The sequence below is a fragment of the Brassica napus genome, chromosome A2 (genome assembly GCF_020379485.1).
Source record: "Brassica napus cultivar Da-Ae chromosome A2, Da-Ae, whole genome shotgun sequence".
Classification (NCBI taxonomy): Eukaryota; Viridiplantae; Streptophyta; class Magnoliopsida; order Brassicales; family Brassicaceae; genus Brassica; species Brassica napus.
In genome coordinates this window covers 8,203,061-8,223,222 of record NC_063435.1, presented here as the reverse complement: position 1 = coordinate 8,223,222, position 20,162 = coordinate 8,203,061, and the positions used below count along the sequence as shown (strand labels likewise).

General features: G+C 30.5%; 2 protein-coding genes across 3 annotated transcripts; both read right to left on the bottom strand.

Annotated features, from left to right (window-relative positions):
- Positions 1 to 12,281: 12,281 nt before the first annotated feature.
- On the bottom strand, positions 12,282 to 13,871 carry LOC106392525 (probable histone chaperone ASF1A). The gene is made up of 3 exons (XM_013833335.3): positions 13,449 to 13,871; positions 12,959 to 13,074; positions 12,282 to 12,875 (listed from the first exon to the last, which is right to left on the bottom strand). Exons 1-3 carry the CDS (start codon positions 13,555 to 13,557, stop codon positions 12,510 to 12,512), a joined length of 591 nt encoding a protein of 196 aa, XP_013688789.1. The 5' UTR covers positions 13,558 to 13,871; the 3' UTR covers positions 12,282 to 12,509.
- LOC106392535 (farnesoic acid carboxyl-O-methyltransferase-like) lies at positions 12,722 to 20,162 on the bottom strand. 2 transcript variants are annotated; one of them, XM_048754970.1, is made up of 4 exons: positions 19,943 to 20,162; positions 19,024 to 19,677; positions 18,559 to 18,916; positions 12,722 to 12,732 (listed from the first exon to the last, which is right to left on the bottom strand). In XM_048754970.1, exons 1-3 carry the CDS (start codon positions 20,009 to 20,011, stop codon positions 18,584 to 18,586), a joined length of 1,056 nt encoding a protein of 351 aa, XP_048610927.1. In that variant the 5' UTR covers positions 20,012 to 20,162; the 3' UTR covers positions 12,722 to 12,732; positions 18,559 to 18,583. The 2 variants fall into 2 exon arrangements, with proteins under 2 accessions (XP_048610927.1, XP_013688796.2); XM_013833342.3 differs by lacking the exon at positions 12,722 to 12,732 and having other exon boundaries at positions 18,462 to 18,916.

Here is a 20,162-nt window from a genome sequence, read left to right as displayed (position 1 = left end):
TCAGTCGACATGGGTTCTTTGGAGAATCTCCTACTCGACGGACGTTGTTCATGCCATATGGCATACGCAGTAGCTTTGAAGCTGTACCGGAGAAGAAAGGTATTAGTTTTTTCATGTAAACCATCCATCAGAACCTGCATCATCTGTGGCCACTGAGCCAATAAGCTGCAGACGACCAGCAAAAGAAAGATGCCGTGCTGTCCCAGGTTCCATATTCAAATGCCATATACAGTTATACCAAATAAAAAAAAATGCCATATAGAGAAAAGAGTAAATCTTTTAGTTATGTATTGGTAAGAAAATTATTTATGTTATGAGAAGCCGAGTGAAAGAGAGCGGTCATTGGTTCTATTATTTGGATATCAGAAAAGATTCTTTTACCTATCAATTTTTGTTACTTGCATTTCTTATAATATAATTTTTATACAAGCTATGTATTTAGAAAATTAACAAAATTTAATTTGGTTTGAAATCTTATGTTAACAAAAACACAGAAAAAATTACATATATGTGTATAGAATGTATGGTTCGATTTAATTTCCTCCTCTATTTTGTAATTTCTGTAAACTACATATATGGCAGAATCTTGTACATTATTCCTACAAAAGGTTATATAGTCAAACTTTACGAGCTGTAGGTGGGTCTATCTCCAACTCATAGTCATAGAGACATATTGGCATGTTTTTTATCATGTTTGTCTTTTTTCCAAAACAGTTATTTTAAGGCTGTGATTTTTCTTCTTTTATAAAAATAGAGAAACATGTGCACCAAAAATAAAATAAAAATAAAATAAAAATAAAAGTAATAGAGAAACAAAAACAAAATCAGTACACTAATTCTACTGTAATTGATATAATTACGTTTCTGACCAAGCAGATTTAAATTCTGTCATTTTTGTATGACTACAAGTCTTTACTACTAAAAAGCTAGCTAAAGGCATCTCCAATAGTTTACATCATTTTCTCTCTAAAAATGAGTAAACTCAAAATGAATTTGCATTTTGCTCCAATGGTTTTTTTCATTTTTTTCTTATTAAATACTATTTAATATTGATTCTAAAATGCTTATAAACAAATTTCTATATTATTTACAAAAGTATTAATGATTTCTCTAAAGAATAAAACATAAATATTGAGTCTTTTTAAATATAAAACAGAATTATATAAAATTTTAAGAACTAATTGATAAATATAAAGATTATTCATTTTGAGAGAAAATATAAAAAATGAGAGAAAATTTATCTAATGGTGTATTATTTTTTATGTTTTCCTTCAAAATGATGCACCATTAGAAGACCTCTGAGCAGTAAATGGGTTTTGACTGTCTTGTGTTTCCTTTCGTGTTGTTATATATTTTTTGATCATACTCATTTGTATATGTTCACAAAAAGAAGATCATACTCAACATGTTATTTCTTGCAAAAATACAAAATCCTCTAGTGTAATAACATTTCACATATTCAGTAGTACTAGATAAGAAATGTCATGTCGCCCATGCCTGTAGATTTTTTTTAAGTAGATTTAAACAACAACTAGATTTTGACCCGCACATTCGTGCGGATATTTTTCATTTTATGAATATATACTTTTGATTTATTATAAACATTTTAAGCATATAATTTTAATTTTAGTGTTATATATTGTGAATATAAACCTATTATTTTAGTAAATTGTATACATGGTAGCATCCATCATATTATTTTAGTAAATTTTATTGATATAGAATATTTTTGGCTGTTATGATATTAAGTGTTTTTTGTTATTAAATTAAGACTTCAAAATATTAGATTACTTTAATTTTTATAACATAGTTTGTTTTTTCGTGTTACATTTCAAGAAGTTATTCTTTATTAGCTATGATTATACCTTTTGAAAAATTTAAAACATTATCATTTTAAGTTTGCATACTTATTTTTTAAATTTTATATTTTGTCAAAATTGTTTGGAAAATTACACAACTATATTTAAGGTGGGAGATTATATGATTTTCAAAATAGTTTTGTTACTAAATTAATACATTATTTTATATAAATAATTTTAATTTCGGTAAGATTTTTATACATCTCTCAGAATATGTTTATAATTAATATAAATATTAAATTTATAAATAAAATTTGATTTGTCTTTAATATTTTGAATGAATAATTAAAATTTCATAGTTTTCTAATAACATATTTTTAAATAGTATATGAACTAAAGGTTAGTTATAAACTATTATATTTTTGTATATTATTATTTTTTAAACAATATATTGTTGAGAGTTTCAAAATAAAAAAAAATAAAATAATATGTAGTTGTAAATATAAAAGTTTAACCTATGTTAATGAATTTATATTTATAAATTTATTTTTCTAAAAAAATATAATATAGTTTATGAATTCTAACGCATTTTGATGATGAGTGATAATTTATTTAAATGAAACTATTTTAAAAATAAAATAGATAAATTTACACATATTTAATTCATATAGTACTTCTATTTTAATATAATACATAATATAATTAAAATATATAAAAAACAGTATAGAATTTCATTTTCTTGTTTTATAATAAATTTTTAATTAACACTGAATTATAAAGTTATATTAGTATTTACGAAATTAATTAAGTGTTATTTTATAAAAATATTTAGAAGGTTGGTAAGATTTTGTTAGATTCTTTCTCAACAAAATTTGTTATACTTAAAAATAAATTTAAATTTATATTTGTTTTATTATTAATGTAAATAATGAAATATATCATATTAAGTAATTTTTTAGATGGTCCTAGTATGACTAGTTAATAGTAGATAAAAAATAGGACTTTGTTTTAATAGATTAGATACTAGAAAGAGGTAAAAAACTAGGTTGGTTCGACAAGTTAAGAAAAGAACTCCTTATTAATTCTTATCTCTTCATGCCTCTTTGAGTAAAGCATGTTCGTACTTATCGCTTCCCCATAGCTTCTTCCTTTTTTTCGCTTTATTACTTTCTCTACCATAGCTTCATGCCTCTCAGGAGCAAAAAGCTCCTGGCCCAAGTCTACGTTTCCATTGTAAAAATGAATTAATTTCACAAAACATCTAAATCTATCTTACTTTCTAGCAGAACCGCATAAGATTATATGGAAGCGCGCAATAGATAAAGTTTATATCAAAGGTCTAGTTGATGTTGTACGAAGATTACTTGAATAAGTAGGGTTGCAATTTACATATATTGAGTTTTTTTATCAAAAGCAAATTTTAAATGGCGGTTCATCAACATATAAAAATGTTTACGGTAGCTAAAAGATAGTATACGGCCCATAGTCAGAAAAGAAACATGACCTAAAAACGTTTTTACCAAAAAAAAAAAAGAAGAAGAACGTTAGGGTTAATACAATTTTTTTTTGTGGGTGTAGTGAACTCATGGATGACGGATGCAAGCAGAATATAACCAATAGAAGGATGAAAAAGGCTAAAGAGGGACCAAAGAATCTGATAGAAACAGTGGCTTAATTCTTATCTCTTCATGCCTCTTTGAGTAAAGCATCTTCTTACTTGTCGCTTCCCCGTCGCTTCTTCCTTTTCTTCTCTTTATTACTTTCTCAACCATATCTCCAATCTTTTTATCATTCCACTATTCTCCACTCACTCCATTTCTTTTATTATATTTATTATATGTGACATATTCAAATTTAAATTATATACACAGATATATCTTGTAGATATTTGTCGTTTTAAAATTATGTTATGTATATACTAATATAACATTTCGTTACAAAATTTCTTTTGAAACACATGAATATATTGTTTTTTTTTCGCATGAATATATTGTTGCTGTATTTTGAAACTACCATTTTTCGGAAAGAGAATGTAAAAAGCTTCGGTGGTCACGCGTGTGAAAAACTGATGTGGTGTGGATTCGAATTCGGGTTTCTTGGGAATCCACAGAACGCCTTAAACTCGTATTTTGGAACTAAGTATATTACATTCTTAAGGTTGAGTGGTTTAATTATAATAGACGATTAACAGAACTAAATAAGTGGAAGCACCGTAGCCTAGTGGTTATGGTTTAAGGGCTTCTACACCCAGGTCTGGGGTTCAAATCCCAGACTATGCAATTTCTTGCAGATTGCACAGGAAATCCGGGTTTCAATTCCCGGAGCAAGCGATTTATTCAACAATTATGCGATTACGGAAGAAAGGCTTACAAGAGTTTCTCAACATGGTGCAAGTAAATCCGGTCAGGCGTGATCTTCATAGGACGGCTCAAATGATGCAGTTAGGCGTAGATCCTCATAAGGCAGGTAGTATTGTCGGTTATCGAATCGTCTTTGTAATCTTTCTCATAATTGTAATATCTAAATAAATCCCCGACAAAAAAAAAAAACAGAACTAAGTAAAGCCACTTAACTTTATTTCATATATAGTAACAGTACACACACGTAGTTTTTTTTTTTGTCAAAAACACACGTAGTTAGATCATAAGATTCTAGCATCAATTTTATAACATTACTTTTAGTTACGATATTAAAAATGTGTGTGTAAATATTTACGATCAACCCATAAAGCGCACATGCAATCTTATCATCTATAATTCTATATAACAATCTAGACAAAGTTCTGCCTGAGTGAAGAATATATATAAAAGTATATTTTAGATGCAATGCATTCTCCATGATTAGACAAGGCTGTGACGGTACGCCAAATTTGTACCCAAATTCATTCTTTTGTTCCAAATATAATAATAATAATATGAATGGATTTAGCAGAGCCAATCCTTTCTGTTGTTTTAACAATTATAAAAAGCAATATGGTCATAAACACCATTAAGAGCTAATAAAACTAGTATAGTAGCTAATGAAAGTAGAGTTGGGTTTGTGCGGAAAATACTAGACTTTTTTCAAGTTTGTCTAATTAGCAGAATAAAATTCCAGTTTACGTGATAAGTGCGCTTATGAACGTTAATGTGTAGTCATTATTATTAGGGATTATTATTATTCGAATAATCAGTTATGATCAAATCAAAAAATTATACATTTGGTCAGATATTTGATTTGATCCATATCAATAATATAAAAATTAAAAATTATATAATAATCCAAATATAGTATAAAATAATAATATTTAATCACAAAAAATATTGACTTTTTAAACTCTAAAATGTAAAATAAAATAATTTTAAAAATAAAAATGCTGTAAAACTCACATAAATATACTAATTATATAATGTATATATGTAATTCTTTAAATATGTGTATATATATATATATGCATATAACGGATATGCCTAAATATCTACTTTAAAAATATTAATATATGTGAATTGTTTCGTTTACTGTGGATATTAGTATATGATTTACTTCGTAAAATTACAAATATCTAATCTTTCTATTTGAAAAGAAATAAATAACAAATTAAATTAAATTTTACAGATTTTACCGAGAGCCTTAGTAATAACCTTTGTTCAAAAAATCGGCCGCGGAGACGATTACTCGGCCGGTTAAACGTGACGCGGGTGGACTGCGTGGCGAACTGAGTCACTTCGGTTGCATTACGCGGTGGGCCGTGGAATGGACGTGGACGGCATAGAATTAGAAAACGCGTCCGCGTAATGGTGAAAAAACTTCCTCCGATTCGTATGTTTCGTTTCCTTGCTCCGATATTATCTAACAACTTTTTTTCATTTTTCCAAACAGAACAGAGATTGGCTTTAGTGGTTGCTTTGTAGAAATGGGTTTTCGAAAGATTGAACCCTCGTTACAGATACATGGTGGTTGTGTTGATGTAGCCTGAACAAATCAAAAGACACGCCAAGATCAAAGCACGCCAACTGTTCGATGAAATTCCTAAGAGAAGGTTCACATGATTGTAAACTGTAAAGATTATAATTCTTTGTTGATCATGATATGCGGAGACGTGAGTGGTGCGTTACCACAAAATCAAGGGAAGGTGTTTGGTTCCAAAGACATTGTTATTATGCTCATGAAGCTGTTCTTTGAGAACGGTGAAGTCAATTTAGAACTAAACCTGAGGAAATATATGATGGAGAAAGGGTATTGCCCTCATGCCCACACATTGGAACTCTTTACCAATGCATAGTTTGAAGAAACACAATGATGTTCTTAAGTGCTCAACGCAGACAATGGAGAGAGGAAGGTGCGTGAGCAACGAGACTATTGTTCAAGTTGTATACAAAATATTTGACAAAATATGGACAATATAGTAGTTTGCTCCTACAAAATCAAATATGTGAGTTTTAGTATCAATAATGTTTTATGCATAAACATGTATTATACATAAAATTCTGTATTATACGTATAAATAGAGTATTATACATATAAAAATACAAAAAAAACTTTCCTTTTTCTGATTTTTCAATAAATCGCTAGGCCCGAGTGCGCCGCACGCGTAGCGCCTAACGAGTTTCCGAACAAGGGTAATAACCACACATTAACGTCAACACATGACACTGGTCATGTGGACTACATCCTAGTCTATAAATCCGAATGGTAACCGTGCTAGATAACTGTGGAACAACTGTGGTGCACTTCTAATAGTAACAAAAATATATAGATACATAAGTATATATAGTAATTTTTGTTATTATTAACGACGATGTTGGTCGTCACCATTCGAAGCCTATAGGTTATTCAAAGTATTTTTCTACTTAGGATTAAGATTTAATTGCCAAATTAGCCAAATTTTATATTTTTCTAATAGTTTTTCGTGGTTGGAAATGTATACTAATAAAATCTCTAGTGGAAACACATACACACATATATCATCTATATATATATATATATATATTGGTCAAGTATGTACATATATTCTAATAGATATATTTTAGGGTTCTTTGACTCTCGTTTAGCCACTGACGAGAACGAGTGTTGCCTGGAATATAGCTTTCAAGATTCTAGAGTTGGTTTCCAACATCCACATAAGCTCAACTTATCAACGAGCTTATCAACGTGACATAACTTGTATGCTTCAATTCTCTCTCTTGAAATCATATTTTTGCATAAAATTATTTGAATCCGTTTCTGTTTTTTGTAGCTTAGTTTGGCAATGCTAGCTAGAAGTTATACAGCTAAAGACGTGTGATCACAAAACGCTGGATATGGATATATCACATGGTGATATTGTTCTATATATTTTCAGTAGGTTAGTTGAAAACCAAAATAGTGGATTTAATTAAACAAAAGATAAAAAAGATAAATATTTAAGTAGAGGTGACTATTGAAGCTCCGACTGATAAATATATGTAAGGGTTTTGATCCTTTGTTAATCATAACAAAAACAATACCTTCAGTACGTCGAAGAAATAACTCTTAATGAAACTGGTTAGTTCATGCGTCGTTCACTAATTTCGAAATTTTTGTCGTCGGTCAAAAAGAAACAATTGGTATTATAATAGATAAATATACCAGAATTGGATTCTCGAACAGTGATCTAGCAGAATTTAATGCAAATCACACGGTAGTTTTTGTGGCTTTAAATCGATTGAGATATAGATACTGAGCCAACCAATTAACTTTCGAAAGGTGTAATGGAATTAAACTGGAAATGATCGACGCGATTGAAACTTCTCAATGTGGAACGTGAGACAAAGATAATTGAGCGTAGAATTTGTTTTCAGAAGCCTTCAACCCAGCTATTTCAACCTATTAATTTGCAAAAAAAAATCTTTGTACCTAATAATTCCTCTATCTGTATAAGCATTTTATAAAATAAAAAACAAGAAGAAATTATTTTATTACTCCTTCTATTTATGTTTAACAAAGAATGTCATTTAACACTTTTTTGTTATATAAAAATGATATTTTATATTCCCATATAATAAATTATTTTAAAAATTTAATGCAATTATATTTACTTTAAGTTTAAATTAATTATAAAATGCATCAAATTTTTATTTATCTGAAATATTATTGATTAAATAAATGTAATTAATAATCACATAAATATATTTAATTATTTTTTAATTTGTGTGTGCGAAACATATAGTGTATCATTTAACCTTTGTATTTATTAAATGCTTCAGATTTTATGTAAACTATAAATTTTAAAATAGCATTATAGCTTTCCAACTGTTTACAAAAATATTTATTTTATGTACTCAACGAAATTTCACTCACCTATCTAGGTTTTACCTTGTTTTTAATTTTTTTTATCCAATGTCTATCCTAGCAAAATATAAGTTTTTTTTGGATAATCCGGAGGTATCTGGCGGACTGAGACCCAACTGACTAATCTCATGGGGGTCTGATCACCGGCGCCGGCCAGATATGATTGTTTGCAAGAGAAATTAAATACTCATGTCGCATGGCTACATGGATGGGTAAATTTGAGTTGAAACAGATTTGAACCTAGATCCCTTAGGAATACTTGGAACGCCATACTCCACCCGACAACATCCATGTGGTTAAAATATAAATATTTTGTAATATCTTTAAACCTATTTTCATATTATATGAAATTCATATATTTGGCATTGAAAATTACGTACCATTCTTGTCCAATTTATTTTTTGAATAATCAAAAATGCCGATTAGGGGTCAATATGGATCAATGCTATTGTACAGATTTAAGTCTCTTGATCTAACATTAATGCTCCAACTGGTAATCATGTTGAATGAAAAAAAAATTATGGTGAATTTTTTATTTCTCAGTTGAGTTATATTTTTAGTCAATTTATTGATAGTTGATGGATCCCACTTTTTTCCTCTAAAATCTTCACGGAAGAATGTTTTTATAAAGAATTTTTTTCCTCCGAAATTTTTATGAAACATAAAATGAACAAAATTCCTATTTTTTATTGTTTTTCAATTCTTCAGATAAAAATTTATTTTTCATTTTGTTTTTTGGTCACCGATCAAAGCCAAATATAGAGGTTCCTGTTTATTTTTAAAAAGATAGTGGCTCTTGATAGTATCAAGTAAAATAAGATTACTGGTGTGTTATTATATGAACGTTAGATTTATCTCTACAGCTACCACATGGGAGATGGTTGCTGATTGTAATGAATCTGTCAAAGCAAATACAAAATTATACGAAAATATTTTAACTATAAATCAAATGACAGCAAATAAAAAGATTGATGCAGAAATACACCCTTTATTTGGTTTCTCAAAAAGAAATACACCATTTATTTGTAACCACACAGCGAAATTAGAAAATGATCCTTAATTTGATTGTTATATTTAATGAAAACAGTGTCGTAAAATCTAGTTATGGTTGAACAAACTAAATAATCTGTCTTCATAAGATTTGTTCATCTTCTTTTCTGTTAAACTAGATATCTATGATCTTCTTCTTCGTCTTCTACATACAATATTTTGTTTTATGAATACCTTCAAGTGATGACAAAAAAAAAGAATATCTTCAAGCATATTTAATTATTCTATATCTAAATTTTAAATTGGACGCATACTTTTTTGTATTGGTAAAATTGGACACATTAGACACATGCTTTTGACACATATGTGGTCTCCATAGCAACACACAAAGCAACTGCGTAAAGACTCTGGCGTGGCAGCGTGGTCCTATGGTAACAAAAATATATAGATACATAAAAATATGTACAGATTTTTGTTACTATTAATTGTGGTGTGGTTAGTAAACATTTTAACATAAATATACTTCAGAAATTTTAAACAAAACCAATTTAAAAACATTTGCTAAATAAAATATTTTTTAAATGAAAAGGTTGTATAAAGTGTTTTTAAAATACCAAAATATTCAAAATAATAAAAATATGAAATTGATAAAATATAAAAAAATGTTTTAAAATATGAAAACCTTTTAAATGTTTTATAAAAATTTTGAAAATAAAAATTATAAAATGATTTTTATCATTAAATATTTCTATAATATAGAAACATTTTTCTTTAATGAAAATGTTTATAAGACATTTGTAAATTTATAAATATATAAAAACGGTTTGAAAATAATTTGAGTTAATTAATTATTTAAAATCCAAAATCTGTTATATAAAACATTTTTAATATTAAGAAAACAAAAAGGAAATCTGTAATTAACAAATCCTAAACTAACACCTGAAATCTTAAAACTAACATCTAAATCCTAAAACTAACATTCAATTCAGAACTAGCATCTAAATCTCTAAAACTAATGTCTAAATCCCTAACACTAACATTTAAATCTCTAAAACTAACAATATAACATAAAACTAAGAGAGAGAAACAAATGGAGAAGGAGAAAGAGATGGAGAAGATAATCCATCTGGAATATTTCACTTTAGCCGATGAATTTATAAAAATATATTTTTCTTGGGAATTTACGATATTTTCGCTAAATTAATATCTTGACTAACTTTTTTTCACTTAATTCAATTTATTTATGTATTTCTTCTAAATTTTAATTTTATTATTTGTTATATTTTTTATTATTTGTTATATTTTTTTATTATTTGTTATATTTTCATTTTTGGTTATGCAAATTGAATTTTTTTAAATTGTATTATGTATTAGTTTTTATTGTGATTTTACATAATTTTTTGTTCGTTTTTTCAAGTTTGATTTTCATTACCAAGAAATAGATAATGAGATTCATTTTTTCAGTGGTGTGAGTTTAATGAAACTTTAAAAAACTATATCATAAGAAGCTTTTCTTTTAGTTTGTATAGATATATATTCATTTTTGAAATTGAAGTATTTTAAATTATATTATTAATTTCATTAAACTATTATTGGTTGGAAGATTAATGTTATAATTTGGTTAGACAGAAAAGGAATTAATGATTAAAATTATTTATCGTCAGGAAAAATTGAAAAACAATTCATAATTTTATAAAATTATGTCCGTTGATGACTTGGCACAATGGAAAAAGAGAATAGTTATCATTTACTATTATAGATATGTATTAATGCCTTATATATATATATATTTACTTATAAAATGTTTGAAACAAATATATTTATAAAATATTATAATTTTTATGTTTTCGAAAATAACAATTCATATTTAAATATAATTATTAAATTATATTAAAAATATTATCAAAGAAAAATAAAAACTTATATTAATAAGTATTAGCCTTAAGATTATAAAAACGTTTCTAATAAAAAAAACATTTTTGATATTATTAAGTCAAATAAATTAAGTATATAAAATTATTTTAAAGTTTCAATATTAAAATTTAATACTCTATAAAAACAATTATAAAAACATGAAGGATGAACATTTAAGAGAGTACTAGATGTTTTCATGTGCCATGCACAAATATCAAGATTTTATTTAGCTTATGAATTTATTTTTTTTTCTCTGAAATAATAATCTTTAGACATTTTTTTTATTGTTGTATTATAATGATCAATTGATATATCACCATTTTTAATAATTTAAGTCATCAGTTTTACTTATAGTGATTATTGACTTAAACAATCAATTGGAAAATAGTATATATGATATTATTTAAATGAATGATATAATTTAAAGGGAAATTGGGTCAAATAACCAACAAAAAAACTAAAATTCACTATCTAACCAAAACCACAATCTCTTTCCTCTTTTTCTATTCCTATCTCTCTCTACCCTTCTCTCTACAAAACTAATTTTCCCTTTTTATTTGGTTATTTCACAAATAATCCCATATTTAAAAGCAATAGTATATATTTAGAATTTTTTTTGTAAAAGTAGATAAAACTTTGTAGATATAAACATAAGTAGTTTGCATAGAAGTTTTATTTGCAGAATAAAAAATACTATAAAAAATTATTTACATATATATTTATCTCTATATTTTATTATTTATATTTTAAACATGAATTATAATATCATGTATATATTATATTTAATAAAATCATAAACAGGAGCTGTATACAAAATATTATTTTCATAAAACTCAAATATAATAAAGAAATACATAAGTACCATTTGCAATTCTCATTTGAAACATTGAAACTATATAAAATGCGAATGAAAAAATGAATGTTTTTGTTTTTGTGATTATTTTTTTTCATTTTACAAGTTTATAATAAATCATATCTAATATTTTTTAAAAAAATTCTTATGTTTTATAACTATGGGACTATATATTTATTACCTTATATTTTCATTTCTATAACTAAATTATGTTATAATTAATTTTATGCCATTTATTTACTTTTTAAATATCCATGTCACATTTTTGTTAGTCATGTCATCACTGTTTTTTAGAGTGTTTATAATGGTGACACATACAAATTACTTAATAAATAATGTCTTTTATGGGCTTTTCAGACCAGTTTAGACCTATCTTCAAAAGGAAAGTCCTTCATGTTAAATTCAGACACAATCCTAACAAGTAGAGACAGCAGAACTTCAGAAAATTATCTTGTTTTCGAAATGTGGGCTTTGCTTCATCTAAATCTTTGCCCAATAACAAAAATATTCAAACAAGTCAAGAACCACTTCCCTAAAGCCTCTTACAAACAAGTACAGTAAAATTGCAGATTATGTTTGGAGATAGAGAAGCAAAACCCAAGACCTTTGGGGACAAGGACACGATCGTTCCCATCCAATTTTGGACGATTTGGCTCAAGGAAGAATCATGATTCCTGGGGAGACTCCTGTGGTTTTGGTGGCTGGTCAGGTGAAACTTGAGATGCGTCATTGACATCAGGTTGTTCATCAGATGGTTCAGGAGGAGGAGCGGTAGCAGTTTGCTCGTCCTCTGGATGAAAATTAATAGGGAACTTAGTAACTCTAGGCTTGTCGGAGAGTATGTTCCTCTGGACTTTATCAATCAAAACCTTAGTTGGAGGCTCTTCCCTGAGTTGCTCATCTTCATAGTCATTGTTGACGTAATATCCAACTCTCAAGAACTCTTGACCCATGTAAGAACATGTCAACAACAGCACCGTGACACCTATGATGTCTTCCTCGCGGATCTTTGATGGATCCGGAGGATCAGCCTGTAAGAAGTAAATGGAGAGTAAGAACAAGACCACAGTTGTAGCTGAGGAAGTGTAGTAAAAACAAGGGAATATATGTTTACCTGCAATACAAAGCGGTAGTTGCCAACATTAACAGGCCCAACAAGCACACTCTCTAGAGTTTGATCATAAGTCTCATCTTCTGCTGAGCCTACGTAGATAAGTTTCCATTCCAAATCTGTACCAGAAGCAAAGCTCGGGTCTTAATTAAAAGAAACGTTTTCCTTCACCACCTTTCTTACAAAGAAAGTGATCAGAACCATATCAAGGTAGATGGCTAGCTTCTATAACGTTGTTGAAGAAATATATATTCCAGGCAAATCTAAGATCCATGAATGCTAAAAAAACTAATGTCTCTATCTGTTTTTATCATATCTTCAAAACCTATTCACAAACCAACACCTTCTAGAAAAATGTAAAATCCAGTTTCAGATTCAACAAAGTAAAAATCTGAATCAATTTAACCAAATAAATAAAGCTTTTTAAGTTAGTTACTAGTTGAATCGTCAACTGATACCAAACCATATAGAAGAAGATAGTGGAGATTTTTACCGTCTTTGAGAGATGTTAGGCACTCGTACGAAATCTCGAACTGAAAAGGGCTGACAAAAGGCGCTGGGTTGTCCAAGGCGGTGACGTTGGTGATGTTGATGGCACTCATGATGCAAAAAAAATCCACAAAGCTTCGCGAATCGGACGACAAGAGTACGATGAAGAGGCGACACTAGTTAGGGTTTAGGGTAAATTTGGTGGGCGAGACGGATTTGAGTTGAAAGGGGGAGATGGATTCAATTTTACGAGCCTTGTTCTTCTAACCGGTCGCCAGGTAACCGGCTATCACCGGTTAACTGAATTGGCGGGAGGTGTAGGAGGGAAAATTGAGGTGTTGGGGTTTTGGTTAAGGAACCAGAATGGTTAGCCCATCACATTGGACACATGTTAGTGTTGAGACTTTGAGTCCATTTTTCTAGTTTGACCATGAAACACCTCTCGATTCTATGGCTGTATGATAACAGTAGTCAAAAAAAAAAAAAAAAAATCTTGGACCACGTCTAGAATGGGGTATCCGTCTGCAACAATACATATATATATATATATTTTTTTTTTTTCTTTAAATATATATATATATTAATTAACGAAACCAACCCCAGAGGACGTACCGGAACAAGACCTCCGGTTAGTCGATGAAGAAACAATGAACGTTGAAAATAGATTGGGCTTATCGCTAAGTACATGGGAAAGTAAATGAAATAAACAGCGGAAGGGAAAGATTTCCGGCTCGAAGGACCAGAATGGTCACTCATCACCTGAAAAACGCGGCCAACGACACCGACTTAGCCAAGGCCAAGCCGAACACTGTATCTTCATATCCTTTTCAAAAGAGGCGCCGACACACAGATTCAACCATCACCAGACACTACTTTCACCCGTCGGACCGAAACCGTGGAAGTTGAAACAGACCGCACCATCGGGTTACCGCCTTCCCCAAATGGTCCATTTTTATGTCCAAAGCTCTAACCCGAGAAGGTGCTACCCTCCTAAACCGCTGCCCCGCACCACGGAGATTCAAGAAGGTCCACTCCATCAAACTAATAAGAGGCTCATTCACAAAAAAAAAAAAACGGATCCAAGATGGCAGCAGCGTCCAATACCAATAGGCTCCTTAAGACCTGAAAAGCTACTAGAAAGCAACACTACTGATGTAGGGAGCGAGACATCAGAACTGGGATGTGATGCAGCCAACAAGCAGAGTCATCGAGGAAGGGACATGATGCCGGAGACTACCCAAGCTAAGCCACCACCTCACTGCTTGCCGTTTCCGAGAACCAGAACGCAGCTAGCTTCATATCGTCAAACTGTCGCAGCGATGACAAAGCTACGACCCCACAAGGAAGCACATGAGCAAACGCCAAAGAAAACTTACCGGTAGATTCTGAGGCGGACTGAAAAAGGACACCGAATAGAGACATTGCAGATGAGAAAGAGGTCTCCGGAACCGCAACGACGTGGCCATAGACGACCAAATCGGGACGCAGCCCATTGAACCTCCACACGCCAACACTAGAAGCTCTAGCACACACCAGAAACCCCCTAGGAAGAGACGCACCTCCGAGAAGAGAGTACTCCAGAGCTCTCATGACGCCGGGTCAAAAGATAAGGCTCGCCAAGACGCGGAGGAAAGCCACCAACCTGGAAACCCAACACCGCACCTCGAAACCAGACGACGACGGGCAGATCTAACGATTGAAGCCCAGATCCGTAGGAGGAACCGCCACATCTCCACACGCGCCACTGTCTTGTACGAGTGAGTTTCTTTGACATTAAGCATAATTGTAAAGAAAATGGATTTTGCTACTGCAGTTTCATCCATGGCTAACCACACAGATTTTGATGTGGGTGGAAGTGTAGAGTACGGATAGAACCTTCATGAAAATTTATAATCATATATAAGCCGTATACATGTTATATACAGTCAGTAGTGTATTGTTTAAAGAACACATGTTCAAAAAAAAAAGACAAAGCAAAAGATTTAACTATGCAGTTCTTACCTTTTCAGCATTGCCAAGTCTTTCTGTCGCTACTGAATGACCAACGGGACTAAATTTGATGATGTTTATGTCACATTTATGCCCCTTGTACGTCTATATGCGCCACTTCTTCATGATGTCCCAAATCTTTAGCTCTGTGTCATTAGATCTGATGCGAAAAATATCACCAAACGGATGAAATTCAACAACAGAACAACTGCATTTATGTCCACTAAAAGCTTGAACCAATACACTTTATGACTTATGAGCAAGAGTCTAAATAGTAGACATCATTATTCTGAAGTATACAATAGATATGTTCAAAAGAAAAGACCTACCTGGAATCCACATTGAGAATAACACAACCATCTCATATGTTCCCATTCGATGGAAATACCTGGGCATATTAGGAGCAGCAAATATTTCTAATATTAATCAACTTACTCTTTGTTTGGTTTATATCCACAGCTTTATCACATTCGAAGAAACTCCACCACGCACCAAACCACATTTGAGATCTTTCCTTGCTTTGGCATTTGTGAATCACGCGGCAAGCAAATCCACTGTAGCCACTAGCCATGACCTGACTGACGTGTAAGTATTATTATCAATTCCGATTTTGAGCCTTGCTACCATCTTTCTTCTTTTCATTGCTGGTATGTATATGAATTTGGATAAACTGAAAATAATTATATTTTTATAAAAGAGGTGTAAATTAAATATATATCAAATTTTGATGATTTTAAAGTAGGTATAATTTTTGGTAAAATAGTATACTAATTTTTAGTTTTAATATTAATTAACACAAAAAAATAAAAATTTGAAAGAAAAAAATTATAAAAATATAGTATAATATCTAATGGCAAAATATATGTAGTCAAAATGAATTCTCATTCTTTTGTTTAACGCTGAACTTTTGTAGGCATTATATAGGATTAAAACTATTTTAAATGAGTATGTGCTACATATTATACAAGTAAAAGAATTTTTTTTTTAAAAAAAGAAGAAGAACAAAAACAGATAGAAACACTCAAGTATTGTTGTGTACATATTATAGCAGTGGTTCATAATTTTTCACTCATAAATTTGAACCACAAGCAGTTCATCACTATATACAGTTAATTCGAGTGCAGTACGCACACCTAAGTGTGTCCTACATCTTTTTTCCAACTCTTCATTCGAACTCTTAGGTTTCAAATGGAAAAAAATGAATCTATCGTTGCAGATTTAGCAGATCAAGCGGACCAGGTGGAAAAAGAACGGATCAAGTAGATCTGGTACAAGAGAGGATCAAGCAGATCTAATGGTCCAAATTATATGTAAGAATGATGAAAGTGGATAAAAAGTGGTTCAAAGTATTGTATAGATTTAAATAATTTATATTACTATTTAATTTTATAGTTCAAAGTATATATTTTTAAAAATAAGCTATATAATTTTATTCAAAATATAATGCAAAATTATTTTAAACACACATATATAACTTAAAAATATTTTTGGTTTTGATAAAGTAGTATAATAATAATTTAAGCTTTAATATTAACTAATACATGAATTTAAAAGTATTAGAAAATATGACTTATTTATTTATATAGTTTATACTTGATTAGCCTAAAATATTAATACTAATATGGATTATTCATATATTGAATATAAAAATAATATTGAATATTTTAATAGTAAATAAAAATGGTTTAAATAGTATAAAATGTTACTTATGTATATAAATGAAAATACAACCATAAAATTTCAATATTAGATTAGAGTTTGAAAATGAAATGGTACAAAAGGTGGGGCCTACACCAAAGTGGAGCATTTACAATTTTCCCCATTCATAAAATTTTGTAAATGAACTAGTGATCTAATTTTTTTTAACCGCTCGCTAACTCCAGTAACATAATTCAAAACCTTAGAAACATAATTCATTACAGATTTGGTTAGAGTTCTTATATAATATCTAAAAACACGTTCTAAACAAGTCTCTACCTATTTTCATCCAGACAAATGTCTTACCTACCAAACGCAAGAATTGTCCACATATTAGTCATCTGGTCTGTGAGACTCTCATATTTTAGTAGATCAATGATCCATAGAGATTCCCCTATATTTCCACGAGTTATTCTTGGGTTCACCCCCTTACCTCTAGATTCACCAACCAATAGGATTTCATTATTTCAAATTCGATATCTTTTAAAAAAGGAAACAAAATATTGTCAAGTTATATTATATTTTTAAAATAAAAAGGTAAAAAAAAAATTAGTAGTTACAAAAAAAAGAATTTTTTTAAAAAAAATATTGTTAACGTCGCCAGCAAAACACTAAACCCTAAGTCCTATTCCCTAAACCCTAAATCTGAAACCCTAAACCCTTGGGTAAACCTTAAACCCTTGGGTAAACCCTAAACCCTTGGATAAATCATAAATTCTAAATCAAAAACACTAAACAGTAAAATTCTAAACCCTTAAGTGTTTTAGTGTTTAGTGTTTTTGATTTAGAGTTTATGATTTATCCAAGGGTCTAGGGTTTATCCAAGGGTTTAGGGTTTCATATTTAGGGTTTAGGGATTAGGATTTAGGGTTTAGTTTTTTCCTGACGACGTTAAAAATATTTTTTTTGTAATTACTACTATTTTTATTTTTTATCTTTTTATTTTAAAAACATAATATAACTTGACAATATTTTGTTTTCTTTTTTAAAAAATATTGAATTTAAAATAATGAAATCCTATTGGTTGGTGAACCTAGAGGTTCACCCTAGGGAGTGGACCCAAGAATAAGTCTATTTCCACCACAAAACAAGAATAAGAAAAGTATTCCAAATGCGTTGATTTGTATAATTCTTAAATGCGAGATTTTCTAGTTTTAATTTTTTTTTAAAGCCTTGACTGGAATCACATTTGACTCGCAAGTTGTAAAAATATTATTCAACAAAAGGGGGAAATATTTTACCGCTAAGTCGCTAACATTTAGCCAAAAGCTTCATAAACGCTTAACCAAACAATTCTTATTAGCAACTGTGTTGTCTAAAGTTTCTGAAGTGCCAAAAACATTTATTTAGGAACAAACCAATTGACAACAATTATTCGGTATATCGTAGCATCTCAGTAAATCTTGCGGACAACAACAAACATCAACGATCTATCATTTGATCATCAAAGAATTAATTTCTTCGAAGCATAATGAAAAATTGCATTCCGGATTTGGCATTGGCAAGTTCCGGAAGTATCTCTGGACACTTCTTCTCATAAAGCTCATTTGTCCTCTCCATTGCTTCTTTACCAAACCTCGACTCAATAACTCCTCCAAATGTAACTTTGTTTGAAGTTGCCAAGAACTCTGGATCCAGAGGAAATTCTTCGTTAGCATGACTAATTTTCTCAAACGCTTCTATCGTGAAACATCCGTTATCTTCAATGACACTCTTGAATTCCGCAACGTGTGCCGGATAGATTGGGAAGTTGAAAGAGTCTAGCTCTTCTTGATTGATTAATCCCTACACAAAACATTGACTAGAAAGTGTCATAAAATAATAATTAAGATGATGTGTTTTTTACCGTGACACAACAAGTACACATCAGAGGGACAATATTTGTTTTTTACCTCTTTAGCTACATCATTGAGGCAATTTCCCAAGTGATCAAGAAGCATTCCTTTCATTGTTTCAGACATTTTAACTCCATCCGGTACACATGATCCAAGAAGAAATAGCAATCCCCCGGACACGAGTTCTTCTCCTCTTGCTTTCAGGAAACTCCCCATGTCGATCTTGAACTGATCAAGATACGCTTCCGCGACCTCCTCCGAGAATCCAGTGCAATGAATGTCCTTGTTCCATGCAGGAGAGTTTGGATCCGCGATCCCTTTAGGAATTTGGGACAACCAATGAAGCGAGTATGAACAATGTCCCACATGGAGACTGTCTCGAGGAAGAACACGGCCAAAGAAAGATCCGGGAACTCCAGCAACAAAGTATCCTTTGGTCGGAGGGAGTGTTTGGAAAAGGGTGTTGAAATCATTGTTTGAATGATCGTTAAAAAGAACTTGAAACTCAATGTTATCATCCGGATTTTTCTGAGTTTCCTTTCGGTACTTCTGTCCCACAGCATCAATTATGTTTTGTACTGCAAGGAACGTATTAGGTCCAGTGGAACAACCAAAATCCGCTATGTTAAAGCGATTGGAAGCTGAGTTGATTTCGAGTTTGGTGGAGATTGCTTCACTGATCTTTTCCTTTGCTACTTCAAGCAACGCTCTCTGCAATAATCAAATTCCATCATTAGTAGACAATATGTTTATCAGATTCAAAGTTTCCATGCTTCAAATTGACTCAAAGCTAGCTATTAATATATCTAACAGCAACAAAAATGGTTATCCCCGTGAAAATGATCTTTTCAAAATTCATTCATTTTAGATAATCTAATATATATTTACAAGATGTATAGTTGAAAACAAAACTTTCAGCAAGATTTCATAAAGAATTTTCAAAGTATTTTGACCAACCCGAAACAAAATAACTAACCTGATACGTTGAATGCTGACTGTAGCTATTCGGACCCTTGCCTCCAGCCATCGTGTACGTCGGAGCCATCTCTCTCACTCTCTTTCTCTATGTATGTTTAGCGAGTGTAAAGATATACTTGTGACTTGTGAGTTTGCTTGGTCTTAGTAATATGCACAAATGATGTATTTATATATATCCTGATATATAATTGGTAAACGAGGACGCCAATATTGACCGA